Raw genomic sequence first — 22,908 nt, forward strand, 5'->3', positions numbered from 1 at the left:
ACAAACAAAATAGAACTAAGTGGTTTTGCTTTTGCTTCATAAAATGTTGCAAAGGTCCTAGGATTTGTTAAATTATAAGAAATATGTTTCCTGACAAAATAACATTCAAAGAAAGGAAGTGTTACATACACCTGAATAAGCAGAGGGTATTTCTTGGATCTATCAAACTGTGGGGGTAGAAGCATTTTGTACCACAAATCTAGAAAAGACATATTAAAATCATATTGTTAATAGTTAAAATGATTCCTCCAAGCATAATGCAGAGTTTGGTGTAATAGTATATGAAAAATAATCGGCAGAAACTACACAATGCATGAACTGTGAATCACAGAACTGATGCAAGTAACTGCTTATATTGAGCTGTTGAAGAACAACTTCAGAGAAATAAAAAGCCTATTTTAATTTAGCTATGCATAAAATAATTATTTCACATAAATCTCGGTTCTCAGTTTTCCAGGTGCCTAGAAAAGCATAACTAGAAATATAACTGTTGTTAAGATTATGAGAAATGAGTTTTGGAAAGTTTACATTGATTTATTGCCATGGAATTTTCTTTGTAAAGTCACTAGTGAAAACAACTGCATATGCAAGTTAATATAATCTGTAACACATGAACAACTGTTTGCATTTCACAATTTATTACCACCATAATATTTAAACACTTTACCAATAGTATTAAAGAATTAAAAACAAATTTGCATTGTGAAGCAGAGATGTATTTTAACTACTATATTACTGAGAGATACCCTGAGGCACAGACAAATTGGTTGTTGTCAAGCAGGGCAGAACCAGGCCTTTTCTTCCCAATCTGACAGGCTAACAAGTTTGTTCTACAGAAAGATGATACTTACTATAACTAAATGAAGGTAAAATATTAAAATGGTAGGAATAAAAAGTATATTAAAGATGTCTAATTCTTACTTATACCATCCACTTCAAGTTTATTAATTTCTTCTTTAGGCAGTTTGATCTCTTGCAAAGCAGTCTGCAATTCCCAATTGTCTTCCAGTACTCTGAGCTCTAAGTAAAAGAATTATTGAATTATTAACTAATTTATTGATATTTTCTCTTCATTACCTGGGATTCATTTATTTTGCGTTATTAGAACAAAAATTTTACAAGCACAGCAATGAAATCAACAGACACTTCTAACTGGGCTTGATCACATAGCTGAATAAAAGCAGGGCACTGGTATTATAGTGCTATTATTTGTTAGAGTTTTATAGGATGTACATTTTGTAATGCAGATCATTTCACATGTTGCCTCTGAGTGTTAAAGAGTCCTGGATGTTATGAAGAAACTCCTTTCTCATGCAGAACTCTCGTCCCAGGTTTTTTAATATGGTGGGAGCTGGAAATGCAAAATTCATCCCGTCATGCAAAACACAGTCCTGTATCTCCCACAGTTTAACCTCTGAGACCCTTGGGCAGTGTGGTTAAGCGCACAAGATGTTTGGGAGTATTTTATTTCTGGGATAACTTAAGAAATTCAGTTTCTTAAGGGGTTGTGGAAAACCCTTGCTTAACCACTGTATGGTATACTCCTACACAAAGACACTAGACTTACAATTTAACTGTCCTTAGTAATATGTTGCTGCACACTTAATGAACCTCTTCTGGGTTTTGGGTTTTTTTTTGTTTGTTCTGCGTTTTTTTAAATCTAAGAAGTATTTAAAACTTTTGGTTTTTACCTGCTTTAGAAACAATTTATAGTTATATAATTTAAAAAGTAGTAGTTAAAATTTAGTTAATTTCCAGCATAGACTGCAGAACTGTATTTTATGAGTCCACTGGGTATTACTTGTTTATTTATGCGTTTTCCCATGAGTAGTGATGAATGAAAACTATTGTACATAATGGAAATCTATGACTTTTAGCCTCACCTTTAAAATGAAAGAATCTTTTAAAACTGGGGGAGATTTTTCTTTGTTAGCGTACTTTTTTTTTTTTTTTTTTTTTTTAAATGGCAACCACTTCCTGTTTCTGGAAATGCTCAAAAAAATAGAAGTACTTCTTTCAGCCCATCTTGTGCTAGATAGTGCTTAAGACAGGCCAGAAGTATAACACTGGAATTTGTTCTTTCAAAGGACTCTTGAAAATTTTGCAGAGTCAAGGGGGGTTTATGGCTGAAAGATTATCCTAGTTTTGGATACTCACCCAAACTCAGCTGAACCCTTTCCATCCTTCTCAAAGCTCCTGAAACTTTCCCATTACCACAAATGAATTGTAGGCATGCTGGAAGGGGCTTCCAAACTGTTGTATGTTAGTTTAACTGCATGCCTCTTACTACAATTCATATTTTCAAAATGCTGACAACTGCAATGAAAATGGATCTACTAAAAATAGTTTTGTACCACAGGAGAGATTACGAAAGCAAGGGACTTATTGAAAATTACTCCAAAAAAGGCCATGAAAAAGTCAAAGAGAAGCCTCATTCTGTTTTTTTTATTCCTGAAGAATAATAGCACAGCAGAATGACACATCATGAAACTAATGGTGAAGATCCATTAAATGAAGCTGTTATCTCCTGCAGAGAGGTTAAGAAACACATACTTGTAGTTGGACACTTAGCTGCATTTCATGCAATTTGAATGTTGATAAGGAAGTAGTAGGGGTCCCTGATACACAAGGTCCTAATAAATCATGGAAAACAGCTATGACAATGGATTAAATATGAAAACATCCAAGCATTAGCTGTACTTAAACCTTTAAACCTTCTGCGAAAGAAATACCTGAAGAGTGCATAGCACAATTGAAATAGACATGTTGACCAATCTTTTCCATCTACAGACATTTTTGCATGGTTAAAAACCAAAACCCAACTCCTATGGGAGTCCAAATAATCTTATGTTGCAATTCATTGACTTTTGCATGAAGCACCACTGATTAATTTAGCTTAACAATATTATGGCATTTGTCTTCCTCATGTTTTTATGTGTCTTCTGGTCATAAAACACTCAGTTAATAGTGGCTTACCAACACGGGCTGAACTGTAAGGACCGTGGCATTAGAACTACCTATGTGTTTCCACTGATTATTGGGGAAGGAAGGGGGACTGCCAAATCACTGAAATTTTTTACAGGACCATGCTAGTTTTCATAACATTTCAGGACTGAGGACTTTAAGTTGGAGAAGAATTTTTAGGGGAAAAAAAGGGACAGAGAGAGAAAACTCAGTGCAGAGCAATTAATATTATCATGGTTAGCAAATTCCTGCTTGGCCTGGTTGCAAACAGTCCTCACTTACAGCCTACTTAAGGAATGAGGGCTCTGAATGTTTCTTGCTGAAGTTCCCATTTTGTATCAATAATTACACCTTGTCTGAAGCAGTTATTTGAACTGATCATCTGAAAGAGCTTCTGCTCTTCCCTGACATCTCTACCGACAGCTGAAGATCAAGTCACTGATCCAAATTCTAATTAGTACAGTACAATAGCTCAAACTGCAAACTCTAAATAGTACAATGTTGCCTTTTACATAGGATAGGGTTGCTTCATGGAAAAACTCAGAAAGTCTTCTGTTCATCAAAATAGGAAAAGGATAAACTTCAGGATGCTATAAAAGTGCTGGACTTGGGAATGAAAATAAAGGCATCAGTGTGTTCACTGATACTTGAATTTTACTAAATAAATCTAGAAAGACATGATATTTCAACAACAAACAAGATGAAAGGCTCGTTGATCACAATACTATTGTATTAGAGGATCTGCATAGTCGAGATCAATGAGAAAAACAATTGCTCAGAAATAGGCAGGACATTTGCAGTACCTCTATCACCGTGGTTCTCAAAAAGAGTAGAAATGGGAATCCCAGGACCTGTCATAACAATGGTAAAAAAGCAGTTTAGAGTTTGAAGCTGGAATTTGATCATGGAGTGTGTATTACATTAACATTGGTAATGCAGGGGTGTTAAAGTGCTCAGAGATGATACACAAATCTGAATCTTCTCTGCTGTGTAACCCACTAGTCCCTGCTGCATGAAACACATAAGATACTGTGTGTACACAGACTTGTATACATATAGGCATTGCTTAGCAAACATAACAGAAGTAACTTTAAATCTACTAACAAACTCTTCCTCCCTAGAGATGAAGTGACATCTAGTTAATACCTGAGATGTGATTACATAAGGCGAATGCAGAATTAACAATGTGAAACATTCTTCTGAGAACATGTCACATCATATTTGTGAAGGTGAGTGGCTTTCATATGGCGATGACCTTAGTGGCTATTTTGTGCAAGAATGATTGAAAGGTGTTATTATTTGCTACATTTGCTTCTCTGCTCAATGGAAGTTCTAAAGAACTCTTCAGCTGATCAGTCGGTGTAGAATCAGAAACTTTATATAAAATACGCAAAAGGAAAACCTTGGATATTTTTCTTTCCTTTTTTTAGTTTGTGACTTCAGCGTTCTTTGATTACAGCAACGGATGAAACCTCAGATCTCTGAAATCACCTAACATTTCAAAAGAGCTAAGGCTTCATTTAATACTCCTGTGTTACAAGTGTTTTCAATGATCACAAATCTAGATGAATTGATTTTTTCTTAGCTCAGTTATTAAAAATGTTCTCAGCTAGCAAATATCCAACTATTTGTGGCTGACACAGGTTTTAATAATTTCAGTTGGGAAACACATTATAGTAATTTGTCATAGCTAACTTTGATCACATGCATTGGAAATCAGTGTGTGTTTCTAAACCCTGCTCTTGCTGCTGCAAGAAGAGTGACTTTGATGAGCCAGATTAGAATCTGTTTTCTGATACGAAGGATTTTCACAAATTTGTTTTTCATTCTAAAAATACCATGATTTTTGTTGAAAAAGTAAAAAAAATACAGAGTGAAAATATTTGTATTTTCTGAAACATCTTCCAAGGGCTTTGGACATGGAAAAGTTTCTGTCTGGAAATCTCTCCTGGTTATTGTGAAATTTGTGTGATTCATCTATCTTATTACTTGGGATAATCAGTATTATCAACACCTCTGATAAATTTGAAAGAATTGATTATATGTTTGCTCCCATGCTATACATACCATAACAGATCAAGGCATAATACTTAGAACGTTCACTGAACCTTGCTGTATAATACTGGCATCTCTCTTTCCTTAAATTGCAAGTAATGCATTGTTTTCTGATAGGTTTACTTCCAATACTGATTCTAGGAAAAAAATAAAATAAAGTAATATTTATTTTGTTACAACTAACTTTACATGTGTCTGCCTCACATTCTAGAGCATAGGCAATGTACTGTCAGAACAGTTCAATTTAAAAATGTTTTCCCTTTTTATCAAACTTTTTCCCCAAGAGTATATTTAAACTTTATAATACTATTTCTCCTTGGTTCTCAGATATAATCCAAGCTCAAGATTTAGCTTGTAAATTTACACTTTAAACTGAATTATTTTATTGACAAATCCAGAGCTATCTTCTATTAACCTAATAACATTAAGATAATGTTGATAACACTTACTTGTAAATATTCCTTCTTCCTGGATAGCCTTCAAATTCATTGCTTGAATAGAAACTGTAAATTCATTTATATGTTAATAAATAATCCATAAAGTGATGACCTATGAACCAGCATCAAGATGAAAAGCCGTCTTGGAAGTTAACTTAGACTTTTTGAGATTTCTGCATGTGATGGAAGAGTAAATTAAGCTTATATACCTTTCATCTTAAAGAATCTTTGCTCAAGCTCTGATTAGATGACAAATAAACCATATAAATAGGAGTTCTATCTTAATTCTCATGAACTAATCACTCCAATTATGTAAACTGTCTCTGTATATAGTAAGCTCAATGAGAGACCATAAAAAAAGAAGTAACTGCAAATTGTATGGGGGTTAACTACATGATAAATTTAAATATTTCTAAATAAGAAATACCTAATATCTCTAAGATGGGTGATTGAAAATAAGTAGAAAAACATGGGCAATTTGCAAAGAATCTCCCATAAGCAAACCTGTGCACTACCTTTGCATACAGATTTGCTTTGGATACATTCAGATACAAACCAAATCCTACCTAGTTATAACTTGATGAGTTAATGTTCAAATGATTAAGTGTTCCTTTTACTGACAACACTCACAGCCTGTTCTCTTCATGATACTTACATTGCATCATTTGTTACTCTGAAAATGTATATTGCCTCCCATTCCCCACTTGTAATTTGGATTGCATTCTCCTGTGAAGCAAGACATGTAAGTTACTGAATATTGTAGAATTATTTCAGGAACTTAGAGCAGATCAGCGTAGAACACTTTGACTTACCACAGAGCCGTTGATGTAATGAATATGCTTATAACCATTTTTGTCACTAAAAATTTTGTAGTATGAACTGCTGTCTGATGTAAAATATGGTGTAGAAACAAAGAACTGAAACAATGGAAGAAAAATGGTAGATGAAACATAAGTAAGACTGTCCAAACTGTTTAGCAGATTATAGTACACATACTAAAAGTAACAAGACTATTTAATCAGTTCAGATGGGACAGAGTACTTTGCAGAAGTGTTTACATTGTCATATTCAATCTCCCAGTCAGTACATTACAATTTCTAACGTGTCATGTCAGATTTCTTAAACTGATAATATAGATACTTTGAGTACCCCACAAATGCAAGCGCTCTACTTATAGATTATGGAATAATTTGTTTATATATCCTGAATATACATATATAACTATTAAAAATATTTAGAGGTGATTAAGTTTCTGAATAAAGCTAATGTTCATGAATAGTGCCAGACTGAAAATCCTGTGGACCACAGAGTCTGGCTAATTCACTGAGTAAATACAGCACTAAGTAAATGGATATCTGAGGTTTCCCATACTATTCCAATAATGTCGAAGAACAGATTATGCCAGATAAAGCCATTCAACTTTTGTTTCCTTTCAAACCATCACCTCTTTGCTAAAATTGTCAGTCAAGGATGAGTTACTGCGACTGTAGCCCAAGCTTGACTAGAATCTGTGACCACAAGCTTAATTGTTCTGGAGCCTGCTTCTAATATTCCTAATTCTTGAAATCCCATAAAGGCTAAAGCACGGATTTATGCATATGGGCAATTTTTTTTTAGCTCTAATAAAAACCTGTCATCAAAACCTCAAGAAGCAAAAAAAGGGATCAAGTAAAATAACTAAACCTTGTAAATGTGCAATCTTCACTTCACATAAAAACATGTCTCTTAAAGGACACTGTACTTAAAATTGAAACTCTCAGTTAAGACCACTGCAGAATACTCAGGCACAATGTGTGGATTACCATACTGAATTCTGATAACTTCCCCTGCCTGAGCAGTAAACATAAGAAATAATGCATATTCACTGTTAGAATATATGACTGTAAATACTGATCTCATGCTCTTACAATTTCCTTGCAGGTTTGTTTTTACTGTGAGTTCCCAAAAACAGGTGTTATGTCTCTTCCAAGATAAAGGTTACTGGGTAGAGAAAATTTCTTTTGCTTAGAGGAAGTATGAGACTATGCAGAGAAGTATCAACTATCATTGTAAGTGGGGTATATCACCTTGAGGGTTCCTCCCTAGCTGAAGATGTGCAGCACTTGGCACTAAAATTGTGTTCTGAATGGACAGGTTTTATTCTTAAAGTGCTATGGTATAACTGATCTTATCTCTTGCCCTAGTGATATCGGAGGAATTTTACATCTATGCTTTGCCTACAGGATGCTTCTTAGAATTACACTGAATTATAAATCTACCTCTTCATTATTTCCCTCCTTTCAGTATATTCTCTATTCAGTTGGTCTAAGATTTGCAAAAGGAGACAGAAAAAGTGTTTTTAAACTCAGAAAGCAGGTAGCCAGATACTCTATGCCTAGCACAACATTGTGTCAATCCTACAGTGCAATAGGTTTAAACAGCAGTGTTGTATGACTCAGAATGGAGCTTCATGTTTCAAAACACTGCTGTGCAGATGCAGAAAGCTGTGGCTTTTCATTAAATCAAAACAGAGTACAACAAGAAAACCTACTCCGCCTGCCCATCCTGTTTGACTCTCTTCTATGTGCTGTTGATTCTGAAAAACAAAATCAAACAACAAATCTCTTTAAGAAGTTAAAGAATGAATTTATGGAGGTTCAAAATCTTCAAATAAAAACTCTGTAGCTGTCTGCAAAAGAGAATTTTAGAACACTTTCTATGAAGGTTCAGGGACTTGAAGGTTGTCTGAGGTAAATAATATTACTGTATTAATACTATTATGTTAATTGAAATATTATTTTTTAACAACTTTCATCAGAGCTAAATAAAATCTAAGGTAATTGTTTTAACCTTATGCAACATTTTCACTGAAAGCAAAAATTAACAATTTCTTAATCTCATGAATATTTCAGTAAAAAACGAAGTAAAATAATTTCAAGAATAATAATATTAAAAATCTCTGTTAGATTCTCTGCTGGTTAATTTGACGTATTTCCTTCCATTTCAAAGCTGAGATGTTGATTTATAACAGTGGATAATGTGACTACTAGGTATATCTTTTAAATGTAACCTTTAAAAACCTTAAAAATACAACCCAAAGACATTAACTAAGTAAAGTACATAGAAATCAAGTGTCTCCATATTTGGTGTTCAGTTTAGAGATATTAAAGGGCCCAATTTTCAACACTTTTAAAAAATCTTACAAATAACATATTTAGAAAGAAGAATTAAGGATTGGCAAAGATAATATAGGCAGCAAAAATCACCCAGATTCATATCCTAAGACTATGAATATAAATTTAGCAGGTCTTAACTCCCTGTAACATTCTTAAAGCTGATTTTAGAAAAGACTTGTAGTGAGCATAAATGGATCAGGATCACCTCCTGCAGCTAAAGGTGCTTTTGCATTTTTATTTATGTTTTACTTAAAAAGTTTCTAGTGCATTTTCAATACTTTTCATTGAAGAGTGTAGTATCTTGCTTGTTGGATGGAACAACTGATTTAATATTTAACAATTCTGCATTCAATCAATGTATCTCTTTTATTTTACAACTTTTCTGTATACTGCTCATTTAATACAGTATTTCTTCACAGTCTGAAATAAATTCAACAAATTTGCTTTCTAAAGAATATGGTTTGTATCTGTTATTATCAATGTAATCTCATTGGCATTCAGAATCATGCTTTCTCCCTTTCAACTTAGACCCTGTGAAGTGACTTATTTGAGCAAAAGTTGCAGGTACTTGCCCCTTAGAAGACTGTTTATTACTTTGCAATGGCTTCATTGAGCTATTAACTCAGAAGATGAATTTAATTTTTTTTTTAAGAAAAATGGGATGTATTGTAATTTAATTTCTTTTTAAGATAAGAAAAATGGGATGTATTGTTTGATTATCTGCATCCTAAATTTATTTTCTTTTCTTTAAATTAAGTCTTGGATCTTGATGACACAGTACATTAAGGATATATTTAACTTCTCATATGAGTAGTACCATTGATTTCTATGGGATTTTTCTGTGTATTGAAGTATTTACAGAATTTAATTAGAGAACTGGCATCTTTAAAGGAAATCCCCATTTCACAAACACATGTCTAGCTTTTACTCACATGAATAGTTCCACTGAAATCATATTAGTTTTATGGTCTATTCACATGAACAAGACTTGAACACATGAACATTTCAACACTTTAGCAACATCTTGTAGATTATATTTTGTTATTATTTTCAAGTACATAAAGCCTAGCACATTTATTATACATTAGAGTCTCAATTTAATCTGAAATCAACAAGAGAACTATTTTTGCCAATGGAAACGTACAGAGATATACTTTCTAATGGCAAATAGAGCTAATGCAGCACTCCCATCTGTTCACACTCTTTCAATTGGCCATTTGTGCAAACTTTAATGTGATAAAAGCATTGTATCACTGTATAAATATAGAATTATAGAAACGTCAGTAGTGACTCCATAAATAAGGTTTCATGGAGAAATGCAATTAAACAAGGATCATGAACACAGTCCTGCAAGATGTTAATTGTTCTGGTCTGGTTCCAGCAAAGCAATTAAGCACATGCTTAATTTTAAACACATAAATAGACTTACTGAAATAAATAAAACTGATTATATGCTTAAAATTAAGCTTGTGTTAAAGTACTTTGGTGGATTATGGTAGAATCCTTGAAACCTTAATATTTTTTTTCTGTACATTAAAATATTTAGTTATTAATATATAGGTTACTTGGAGGTGAGATAGAGATTCAGTGTTACAGTTCCCAAGTGGAACAATTACTTGGGAAACATCAAATGCTGCAGTAAATATGTATCTCTTTCTAATAAATTAAGATATTTCTCTGTGGAAAATTACTTCAAAGATAATATTTTTGAAAGAATAGGAACTTGACTTCCTTTTAACTTTACAAAAATTTGTCATATCACAGAGGATTAAAAATTATTTTCAGCTTGGAAAGGCTGTGTCAATAAATTCTGAATTTACAATTTATGAGTTATACAAAACACTTTTATAAATATTCTTGCCTTTTATTTCCCATTAGTTCAAGGTTTCAGCCTCATGCTAGTTTTTATAGGTGTTCTGCACCATAAACTCTAAAAACAAGACATACAAACAGCATCAATACGAAAAGACAATAAATGAGACTTCTGTACTGGAGTTACTGAAATTCAGGGTTAACCTTTCCTTCAGGTTCCATATGAATTCATCAGTGTCTACAGTCTTCAGGCTTTACAAAGTCTTTTAAAGAAATATTTTTTTTCAAAAAGGCTTCTGTATGTAAGAACTGTACCTATTTACATATAGGTGTAGATAGTTAGGCCATCTAATCTATTCTTCTGCTCAGCAGAGCATGGTTTTCCCTCCAAACTGTCGTCATGATAGAATGACATATTTAAACAAAACGTAGAGCTACTGCTGCAATTAGTCTGAAGTTTTCTTTTCAGATCTGAAAAAGGGATTGTGTTTCTGAAAACTTACCTGCTTTCTCCAACTGTATGATTTGATAGAAGTTCTCACTCCTGAAAGCCTGCCTTACTTTTAATCTATATGTTCTTTCAACTAATATTAATCATAAAGGACATGATTTAGTCAGACTTAGTATGAAATTTCAACATAGTATACTAAGATTTTCTTTAAAAAACAATAAAGATCCTATATGGTTCCACTTATGAAAATGAGGAAGAAGGAACTAAACAGCAGTATTGAAAGCTGCTCAATCACATTTTTCTTATTTTTGTTGCTATGTTATTTAAGCCTCATTAAAAAAATATTTTGGTGATTTTATTTCTTGTTGGTGCAATTAAAATTTTTTCACCCCTCTCCCAGCAATTAAAATATTAAAAAAGATATCACTAGTAGCTAAAACATGAATCTGATGAAACACTGGAAAATACAATTATGGCATGCACACAATTATTTTCTAAAAGAATTCAGGTCAAGATTAAATATACTTCTGCAAGTAAATCAAAGCAACATGTGCATGATTAGTAGGTGTTAAAATAGCTATGTAGATGGGATTAGCAAATGCTAATCTCAGCAACGTTAAATTTATATTTCCAACTTTATTACCTCTGGGCAGTCCCAAGTATTTAAATTTTCTTTGAAGTCACAAACAGCTAAGACGGAAAAATTCTGGATTCTCTTTAGCCATTGCACACAGATTCGACTATCTGTTACCCAAGTAAGCCAAGTAAAATAATGATCACTAAAAAATAAAAAAGAGAAAGAAACTATGGTTTTTAAAGAACAGGAATATAGAAGCATTGGTACAGATTTTATCCCCCATATTGCCCTGCAGAAGACAAAGCATCCCCTATCCTGAGGACTTTTTTTTTTGTTTTTTGTATCATATCAACAGACAGAATCAAAACACATTTCTAGTTAGCTTCTGATCCACCTAGGCACTCCACTGTGAGAAACAGAATACAACTCAGAGGTTCAAGCATTTGAAATAAATAGACAAAAACTTTTTTTTAAAAAAAGAGAAGACATATTTGAGAACACACTACCTGGATGCTATGACTGCAGGAACTGGCACCTCCTTAGGATCAAACACTCCAGCGTTAATAGTGTCTACAATAAACACTTTAACAGTAGGATTTTTAGCCCCAGCCTTCAAAGAAAATGGATCAGGTTATTCCAATCAGACTCTGAACAATTCAGATTGAGGAAAATTACAACACTTTTTGCAGAAAAAGAGATAGGTTAAAAAATATGTATTCATTTGAGTGTAATAGGGCAAATGTTGCCTTATAAGATCTCAGAGTGACACTATGGCAGTAGTATGTTACTTAACATTGCATTATTTCATATATAAAGAAGAAAACCTTTTAAACAGTCAAATTTAGTGCCTTTCTATACAGAAATCACGCTTGATGGGAACCAATGCTCTATTTACAGTGTGGATCTTTGCAGCACATGCTACGCTTACTTTGGCAAAAAACTCCATTTTTTGTATATTCACATGTTTGCAAGTGGTCTTTGACATCCCAGCTGTGAAATAAAATGGTTTAGCTTAAAGTGATTTCATGCTTGTTTATTCATTGCATATATTATTATTTTTTTTTTAATTCTCTTCCATGCATGGTCTAAACCATCCAGCTTGACTTTAGAAATGTAACGCAGATGACTGGTCAGTAACTTCTTAAGATACATTAACATGATCACTTGCAATCACATGAACATGACAAGTCAGGAGAGCTCTCTGGTACATGCTGAAGAAATGCCAACCTTGCCTTAGATCTGGTACTTGAAAGCAGTTAAAATCCAAAGCCCCTTGAGATCAAAAAGCACTATGAAGTGTGCAAATAAGCTGAAGCGGTCATAGTCTTTATTTTTCGAAATAAAAAATGTCTCATAATTCATTTACTGTAATGAAAAATAACAACTGCATAGTTAACACATCACAATAAGTAAACTGAATTGAACAAAGCAAGGCTTGATCATGCAAGCATGCACTTTTGCACATACTTTTTACTTACATGAGTAATTCCATTTATTTCACTGCTACTATTAAATATCTGCAATTTTAAATGTACCTATACCTTTTCAGAACTTGGCCTAAGTTTGTTTTCTTTCATTAATTTAGGCCACAATGGATTTAACCACTAAAGTACAACCATTTTTTAAGCACAGTTAATTTTATCATTGTCATAACTAATTTCTCAACAGGAAGTATGTCAAAAGAATGAGAAAACATACCTTTGGGTATGGGATAATTATTTTTCTAGGATACTGGTCCTCACCAAAATATGAATATTCAATAACTGGTATGTCAGAATCATTAAATTGTACGTATGCTAAATATTTTCCACTTGGAGACCACCACAGTGCATATTTTGTTGCTAGCATTTCCTCTGAGGAAAAAAAAAATAATTCATAATAGTTTATCATTGCAATCTATCTTCTTACCTATTTCAGCATTCTACTCTTAGCAACCTAGATGTGTAAAGAGAATTACACTAAACAAATAACACCAAATATATTGCAATACATCTCAATTCTGAAAGGCCTTCAGAGCTCTCAAAACAGGTACACAGATTCCATTTAACTCACTTAGGTTTTTCCTGTGTGCATGGATTTATTTTTTAAAATTTTTTTTTGATGCACTGAAATGCCAAATTTTCACCAAAATTAAAACTCCCATTAAAGCTTAATTCCCAGTCACTGCCTGTGCAGCACAAGGAAGCCCAATTTGTAAAGTACTGATACAGTTTCAGTAGCAATCACTGGATTCTGGTTACACACTATGAATTCAAATTCCAGTCACTGCGTGGCAAATAAAATATGGAAATGAAATAATTCTTAGGGCTCTAAAAATAATGTATCATCACAGATATTTTAGAATGGATTGTGAGAACCAGGTAATCTAAAGCACTTAGAACGTTAGTTGTTTCCCTTCAAGATTTACTTACCTTCATAGACCCAATCAGGAATCCCATTAAATATTTCATTCTGTTTTCCATCACTAGTGATTTTAATTGGTGCCTCTCTTGGACTTTGTTTCAAATAGATATTATTCTGATATACATATACCTAAAGACAAGAAAGTATTTCTTATGAGTACAGGCACCAATAACAGGGGTTAGAGTATCATCTTCTGCAGTCAATGCTCTTACATTATACCAACAAGAAGACATAATGAATACAAACCAGAAAATACATGCTACACTAAAAACCCTTGCAAATTCTTCAAAAGTAGGTACCTCAGTAAATAAATTATACATTACAGGCCAAATTGTATGTTCAACTATTTCAGAATAAATCCTGAACAACTCCTTTGATTTTAATAAACTTCAGAGGTTTCTGTGGCTAGCTTTGGAGTGGAAAATCATAAAATAAAAAATAAAAATCTTTGAAACTCATTCAAATTGCTGGGTTTTTTTGAGACACTCAGGCAAAGTGTTTTGTGACTTTTCCTTCTAGTTCCACCAAAAGTAGAAGATAAAAACAAATAATAAACAAAAATAATTGAACTTTTCTAAACTGTCAAAAGGCCTAGGTGATGTGAGATGAGACTAAAAAGGGTTTTATTCTGTCTGAACTAGTTTGTTCCTGTCTAGTAAATCAGGTACCAAAAGAGAGGTATTGCAAGAAATGCTTGCAGGCCTTGGGGTATCTCTAAATTTCAGTCAAATGAATGGACATGTGGTTAAGAAACCAGCACCAGAAACATCACTTTCTTAAGAAAATCATGCCTTTTGAAGCTATAAGCATTTGTCAGCAATATTGGTGTACATTTTAACTACTTTGTGCTTTAAATGAAAAGCAAAGCAACTCCTAAAACTCTCAGATACAAGGAGTGTATAAAAACATCACAGACTATTAGTACTAAGAAGATAGGAGAGAATGAAGATACTATCTTCATTCTGTTCTGTCTTCAGAATTCTTGATAAAGAAAATAACAATATTTAATTCAATTGAGAGAACTGATACTCTCCTAGAACACTGAAAAATTTTCCTAATAAATTGTCCATTCATATTTAGGTCCCTGTGTATTTTCTGAAATAAGTATGATGTTTAAAAATTTGTTTTGCATAAGTATATTGTCAGTAGGGGTTAAGTAGTTAAAGAACCACTAACTATTATTGGGATGATGCTTTGGAATCAAGTATAAAAGTTTATAAACTTGTTACCATATGCAATAGGTTTCTTATAATTACTGAGACATACTTGGCTATCAAATAACTATAAAAAAAAAAAAAAGAAAACAAATATATTTTTTTTTGTAATCAGAATCTGGCAGCCATTTCCTAGAGAAAAAATTTTGGAGAAGATTTTAAATATTGCACCTCTAAAGCTCCACAGTAAACTCATATGTCAAAGGAAAACACATCAGTTTTCAGGCCTTGAAACTACATCTAAACCTATATACAATTATGTTGGTCAATTCTTGATAAGAAACTGGCTAGCAAACAAACATGATGTAGCTGAGAACATAGATTCTTCTACTGAGACACAGACAAGTTAAATTTTGACAATATAAAACTGATTTTTTTGTCATTCTTGCCACAACCAAGGTTAACACACAGGCCTGTCAAAAATATGGCCTAACAAAATCATAACCAAAGGCAAATAAATGTCTTCTAGTCATATAAAGCAAAATCATTCTAGTACTTTTTCTTTACTGACCAATTTGTGTCCAACAGGTGACCAGGATATATACTGAATTTTATGTGGAAGCTGATTTTCTGTTACAAAACCACTAAAAAAGAAAGAAGTTGAGATGGCTTTTGGTGCACAGTGCAAATGGATCATTATATTGTACATTCATATAAAATTCATGAAGGGCTATATTTGTGAACAGCTTATTGTTTCTTGAGCAATGAAAGGTTAAGGCAGATAGTGAGACATGCAGTAATGTGATGGTGTGCACCAGTGCTGGTAAAGGCTTGCAATTCAACCCTTTGAAAACATAGTCAACAGCCTAAGAAGCCAGCCTTATCTCTTTCCAAATACTGCACAAGCATTTTCAGTCATTTGCTTTGTCTGCAGTCCGCATTACAGTCTCAGCAAGTTACTTGAAATGTGAATTCAGGATATAGAACACTGAAGCAAGCATAACAGCAGCAGGTAACATTTGTTAAGGATCACGACCCACATGCAGTACCTCTCTACTCACATGAGCTTGCAGCAATCTTTTCCTGCCACCCTGATCCAACAGCTGCCCAAGAAAGGTGCAGGTTAGTGCAGCCCCTGTTGCTCAGAACTAAGAAGCATTTGGTTATGCTGATACTTATGGCATAAAAAGGTGACGGGGAGGCAGATGGCCTCCTCTGAACTTGGGTGGAAAGAGGAGTGGTTTGGGGAAGATCTCTTGGGAAAGAGACTGAATGCCATGGGAGAAGCTGTAAACTTTTGAGGAAGCTGGGATGGACTGTTACAAGATCACTAAAGGACATGCGAGTTTTAGGAAAGCTAAAGATTAGATCAATGATAAAAAGGATGAATTAGACAACAGAAAGGCATGGAAACATCAGGTGCAAGACTGAAGTGGATTCAAGCGGCTAAGACAGAGTGGGAGAAAATTATGCAGAGAAGAAAAAAAGATGAGAATCTTGAGCAGTTTAATTTTTAGGGCATGAAATACAAATCAATTCAGATACGTGAATAATTAGATGAAAGGACTGTATGATATTCTTAGAGGCCATTTTTTCCAAGCAAACAAGTAACCTGATAGATTCAGGCAAAAGCAAAGCAGGGGGGTAGACATATTTCTATAGAGTTTTTCAGTGGAAATGCTTGCAAGCAAATCACTACACAGTATTCACCATAGCTCTCTGTAAGAAGTAACAGGCCTTACCCATATATTAGATCATAAATGTGGTATGATGCTGTATAAGAGTATCTCCACAGCTGCAAAAATTAAAGAAGAAAATAATACTATTAACTTGGAAAAAGATAATCTAATTAAAAATAATCAGCTGCCTTTCCATAGCCTACCCCTTCCTCAAAAAAGTACCAAGAAACATTTATCTATGGCAACCACAATCAACAAAATACTAAATGAAACAAAAAATTTCATTAAGCAGTATATTAAAATAATTACCTTTGAATAATTGCTTTCCAGAGCTATGAAATATTTGTCTGATGACAACACATAATTTGAAGCATTAACTTGTTTCTGAAAGATTAAGAAGGAGATTAGATTCTAGTAAAAAAACTTTAAATAAGCATTTGATGAGTCAGGTTTTAATCTACTCACTTTAAAACTGGCATTTGTAATGCAATTGCATTTTGCTGCCTTTTTATTAATTGAAAAGTTACGTACCATTGTGCTGTTAGTCATGATGGTAGTTGGGTAGTTCATTTCAACATTGTAAAGAATAATATCGTCTTCTGCAGACTGATGAAGATACTCATTATCTTTATAAATAAGACAAAAGGGCTGTTACGGTGCGGAGAAGATACTATAGAATAGATCTGTTTATCACAGTATTCACACTCCTGTCAATGAATAGCTTTTGAACAAATATTTTCCAGCATCTACATAAAAAACCGTTTTTCTTCTAATGATGCCAAGGTACAGAGTTATCAACAGACTGTCTTCAGGGCTCTTAAGTGCATTCTCAAGATTACACACTGCACACAGAATCAATAGTTAACTTTATAATTAAATGCCAGATTTTATTCTCAGTAATGTTTGATCAAGAATACCAGGGACAGACCCATTAGAAGGTCAGTATCCTAATGTAAATGTTTTAAAGAAAACATTTGAGATCTTTGCTTATAATTTCACCAGAACATTGTCACTTGCAGAGATTCCACAGATATCAGCAGTACCATGTAACTGACACTACATAAATGATGCTGCCCTTAACTCACACAGGTCCTACAAAGTGAGGTGAGTAGCCTTCAATGAGAATGGAATCTAACCCTACCTGTGCTCAAGACCTGAGCCATAGTTTGGTAGAGAATGAAGATCAGAATTTTAGTTTCACATATCTGCTATAAACAGAGAGAAGGAATTACATACTTGGTGTAGCTAGAGGGAGACTTTAACATTTAAAAGCAGCCTGAAACATTGTATAAGGTGTTAATTTTTCAGAAATTAGATCACACTTGAATCTTCTGAGCACACTTCTGTGATTTGTGTAACCGCATTTGTGGTGATCTCAGGCACCCTTAGGAAGAGATATTCAATTTTAATTCCTTGCTTCAGAAGAATAGTAGATATGCAATGCTGTAGGCATGACTACCTATGGAATCTATGGCATGACTTTTGCATGAGCTTTGTGACTGTTAAGAAGAAAGATAAGTCTAAGTGAGAAGAATATAAAGAGAGAAGGAGAATATTAGGTTTAGGGGATATGCTGCCTACATACTTCAGAGATTCAGACAGAATTCTAACAAATGGTGACCTAATTTTTAATCATACAAGTGACGTCAACATACTTCAAACTGCTAATTGTAAACAAACTGCTTTTAGCAATGTCCTGGAAGGCTTCAGCTCAGTTCTAAACTTGTGGGTTAAAACTAACTTGGTAAGATGCCATGTGAACAGGCACTATGTTTCTTGTCTCTAGTCAGAGAACAATAATTGCTTCAGGCAATTATCTCCTGCATAGATAGGAGTGGTAGTAGTGTGTGCACTAGAATGTAATCCAGTCTAGCTCAAGCCTTTTGATGCTGCTGAAATTCAATGGTAACAAGACTAATATTTCAGTCACACACAGGCAGATATATCAGCAGCAACTAACTTCATGTCTTTATCTTCTACCTTAAGGAACTTTCTTAAAAACTCAACCTTGTTTTCTATGCAATGCATTGGAACTCAGGAATTTCACCAGTTCCAGCTTTTCCTTAAATGAGATAAGAACGAGATAAGACTCATTGCAGAGCTACATACTACTGAAAACAAAGAAGGATGGAGCCTGTAAGACAGGCTACTTCAGTTATTACAAATGGTAAGTGAAAAAGCACTGTGACAAACACAAAAAAGGAAATTGCTTAAGAAATGACTGACACATTGACATATTTCTTTCACTTGCTGCAATAATATGACAGTAAAAGAAATAAAATACTGAAGGCCTCTGTAAAATTATAGTTTATACTTGACTCAAACATGTCTGTTGAAACATCAAATACCTGGAATTTCTAGAATGACTGACAGAACAGTAAACTTCAACCATAAGTTTTGACTAGCAGATTGTTTAATTTCATAGTTAGCATTCATTCATAGTAAAGCCGGAAGGAAAACACATTTCTGAGTCTGTGTAAACCAGTCTGGAAACACATATTAGAAAGGCTTATGTATGTCTGAGAGAAAGTTTTACTTACCTGACACCCAATATGGAAAAAATGTTTTATATTGGAAGTTTCCATTCAAATAATCCTCCAGTGTAAGAGCTCTGGGGCCATCATCTGTGTTGACAACTAAGAATAAGACAGAAAGTTTGTTAATGCAGTGCTGTGAAGTGGGGAAAAAAAGAAAAAAAAAATTAATTACTAGTACAATATTTTTTTTTTCCTATATTTAGCACCAGGGAACAGTGAGGATAGCATAATCCTGGAGGCATGCAGAGAGTAGGCACAGCAAAAAGGAAAGTTCTCTTTTACTGTTCTGATAAGGTCCTTCAGTCTCTGAAGGACTCACCTTTAGGAATTAGAAACCAAATTAGAAACCAAACTACCTTATTTCACCCAGTCATTTATTCACTCAGACATATGTACTTGTAGACCCTGTGAGTTCAAGAAAAGCCTTTTCCACGCAAAAGACAAATCAAAACTTTTTTTAAAGCATGGGTTTCATGAACTTGTGTGGTATGTGGACACAACTATTTTAATAGGGACATGCACATATTCAGCAGTCAAACAACAAGATGTGCATACAAGCCCCTGATGCCAAATTTCATAAATGCCTCATCAACCAGTGTTAGAGGGATATAAGCCTTGCAAAATAATCACCATCCACATATACTTCTTAGTAGCCACATGAAAAAAATAGATTAATCTGTGCAGGAAAAAATAATGCTGAAAAGTAATGAATGAGTGAACTCAAATTTCAATTTTTTATTTAATGCTGCAAGAGAAAACTGGCAATGATTCTGGAGAGAAGATAGGTACTCTGATATTTGATTTCTAAGCAGATAAGATAGCTGCATAAAAATAATGCAGAAAATTGTGGCTGGTTTTGTGGTTCTTATATGACTATGTTTCTTCCCAAAGTTAAACAACTTAAGCTAGGGCAGATTTTAAAAATGTAATTTAAGGACAACCAGCTGGATGAGAAGAGGGTAAATTTGAAAATGCTGGCTTCCTAAGTGCATGGAAGTGAAAAATTTCATTATAAAAATGTAAAAAAAAGCCAAAAACTACAGTTCACAAGGGAAAGAGTACTCAAAATATGTAATCCACAAAAGAAAGGAACATTTCTGGTAAATGTCAGTTTTTAAAGTTCAGTACCGTAATAATGGCAGCTTTTAAGTCTAGGCATTCTGGATTCTATCCTTTTTTCCTTTAAAATCAAGGGGACTTTTGCCATGGTCTTCAGAGGTAGTGGGGATGTCATGCTGCAGCCTAGTAGATCTCTGCCACTTCCCCTTTTTTTCCTTCAGAGCTCTCAGATGACAGCCAGATAATCAAGATGACTCATTGCCCTCAGGTTTCATATCATGCTCCATCACTTCCTCATTACAGCTGCCCTCTCTGTTAAGATCACACTGACTTCCTAGGAAATGTTTCTTCATATTCTTTTCTATGGCACTTTTTAATGATAATACATGTTTTCTTCTGCTAAGTGACTATTACTTACTGTAGAATACACATGTCAGGTTGACTGTTGACACTAGCCTTGTCTGCACTAATGCAGAAGAAAGCTGTCATGAGAAATAAAACTGAATGCCAATCCATAGGCAAAAACCTATCAGTATAAACTCTGAGCTAGCAATATGTCCAGAAAATATCCCAAGAAGTTCAATAAGAAGTTAATTCCTCTTGCTAACACCATGACTGTATCTTAGATATCTTTGATATGTTAATGATAAGCACAGATGACAAACTCTTAAAAAAATGCATAGAAAATAATTCCAGAGAAGAATTAATTTCTATTTATATTGAGTGGTGATTACTTATCACTAGCTTTCAGTTTAAATTCTCTAAGTAAATATGACTATTAGCAAAAGAAATCACTGTTAAGATCTATTTCTATGGTTGTCTGTATAGGAGGCTTAAATTTGCAGTCCTGTCTGATACCTTAATCTGATAAAACTTCCTGGTTCTGTCTCTCAGTTTAAGAGGACTTTTTACTAAGAAGACAGTATCACAAAAGTCTCATTTCTGGTCTAATTTTCCCAGCTCTGTTTTAAACCTTTACTCTGTTAGCCATCTCACCCTTACATACTTCATATATTACAACTGGTAAGGATTTTCAAAATGTGTCCACTCCTATCTCAATTTCTACCAGTGGACTCCAAAAATCTGAACACAGCTATTTCTTACTTGATTACTTATAATTTTGAATGCTTGTTTCTAGGCAACAGAAGATATCTTTGAATACTTTAATTAAAATCAGCATCTTTAATTGTTTCCTATAATTGTTGCGGATTCTTTCTTCTGTAACTAAAGACTGGTTCAATAATAGTATATGAAATCTCTGCTCACAGAACAGACCCTAACATGAAAAGTACTTTACATGTGTGCAGCACTATATAGACATTGACTTACATGGCTGTTGGTAGACTTGGTAAATTCTTTCATTGTGTTTTGTTTCTCTATGAAATAACAAAGAAGAAAAAAGATGCCCAGGGACAAAAAGGAAGCAAATAGCAGAGCCAACCACAGAAATGAAAGCTTACCAAATTTCAGCTTTGCTTTTTTCCTTTCAGCACCCCACTGTCTCAGCTTTAATCTTTTTACATTCATTTACATTCATTTACAGGGTGCAGTTCTGTATTGCTCTGTGCACTGAATTGGTTATTTTGCTTCACAGTGTAACTTGCTTTACATATTCCATGATCATAATCATTCAGTCATGCATTTGAGTATATTCGAGTATATACATGTGTAACTGTGGTGATAAAAGCCTGTAAGCATCTAATACTTGTCACTGGCTTTATGCAGATACCTTCTCCTTTACTGCTCAGTTCACTGTTGTGAGAGAGCTTAATAAAACACAGAAAGCAGAACTTTCAATTATATTAAACTCAGATTAACTTTATGCACACCAATCCATCACTGTGAAATTCTGTTTGTATTATCAAGATTATTACCTTTCAAAGACTGGATGTAGGTAGACCAACACAGCCCTTGCTTTAGATTTCAAAGCCCTGTTGGCTTATTCCACAACATGGTCTAATGTGCGTCCGTAAAAATTGTGTCTACTCCTGCCAAATTAAAGCAAGCATACACAGTAATCAGAAAGTATTCTGGTTTCTGTATTTGTTATCTTTATATATGTAGTTGTATATATGTATTTTATATGTATTCAATATATATTTTTGTATGTATTTTATATGTATCTTATTTAACATCCACTGCTACACAGCAAACAGATGACTTGCCAAAAGAAAATTGGTTAGCTTCTGGACTAGAATGTCCATTCTCATCTCTGTGGGCTGATGCTGAATAGCTACAGCACAAGCTCCTTCAACATGCACAGTAAGACAGCCTTCCACTTGAGGAAACCACAGCCCAGTTCAGCATCAGAAATTAATTCCAATGCTCCTGCTTCTGTTCCAGAACTTCTGGTCGCACTCAGCTCCACATCAGCTGAAATTGCTTTTCCATACCTGCTTTACATTCAGTGATTTTTTGTGAGGTGTGACACTGCTTTCTCAGTGAAGGTTACTTCAAAAACACCCCTTGGAATGAGAAGATGAAGTCTGAACAAGTCATGTTCCACAGCATGATCCAGTTCTTGTTACTGGTAGGAACAGAAAGCTAGAGCATGCTAGAATGAGAATGGTTTAGTTTACTACTGCCTCTGACATCTCTACTGCATACAAGTCTTGGAAAGGAAAA

The 22,908-nt window shown here is 33.9% G+C and overlaps 1 protein-coding gene across 1 annotated transcript in view; it reads right to left on the reverse strand.

Annotated features, from left to right (window-relative positions):
* The window catches only part of FAP (fibroblast activation protein alpha), a 41,448-nt gene that overhangs the window by 13,076 nt on the left and 5,464 nt on the right, over window positions 1-22,908 (reverse strand). Inside the window, exons 3-19 of the mRNA XM_074910968.1 lie at window positions 19,228-19,323; window positions 17,219-17,313; window positions 16,997-17,071; window positions 16,751-16,803; window positions 15,580-15,652; window positions 13,863-13,983; window positions 13,150-13,304; window positions 11,958-12,061; window positions 11,518-11,653; window positions 7,987-8,031; window positions 6,269-6,373; window positions 6,112-6,182; window positions 5,469-5,522; window positions 5,032-5,156; window positions 3,768-3,815; window positions 922-1,020; window positions 130-199 (exon numbers count right to left, since the gene is read on the reverse strand). Of these exons, the coding sequence (XP_074767069.1) occupies window positions 130-199; window positions 922-1,020; window positions 3,768-3,815; window positions 5,032-5,156; window positions 5,469-5,522; window positions 6,112-6,182; window positions 6,269-6,373; window positions 7,987-8,031; window positions 11,518-11,653; window positions 11,958-12,061; window positions 13,150-13,304; window positions 13,863-13,983; window positions 15,580-15,652; window positions 16,751-16,803; window positions 16,997-17,071; window positions 17,219-17,313; window positions 19,228-19,323 (1,525 nt within the window). The remainder of the gene's footprint in view (window positions 1-129; window positions 200-921; window positions 1,021-3,767; window positions 3,816-5,031; window positions 5,157-5,468; window positions 5,523-6,111; window positions 6,183-6,268; window positions 6,374-7,986; window positions 8,032-11,517; window positions 11,654-11,957; window positions 12,062-13,149; window positions 13,305-13,862; window positions 13,984-15,579; window positions 15,653-16,750; window positions 16,804-16,996; window positions 17,072-17,218; window positions 17,314-19,227; window positions 19,324-22,908) is intronic.

This window comes from Athene noctua, chromosome 7 (genome assembly GCF_965140245.1).
Source record: "Athene noctua chromosome 7, bAthNoc1.hap1.1, whole genome shotgun sequence".
Taxonomy (NCBI): Eukaryota; Metazoa; Chordata; class Aves; order Strigiformes; family Strigidae; genus Athene; species Athene noctua.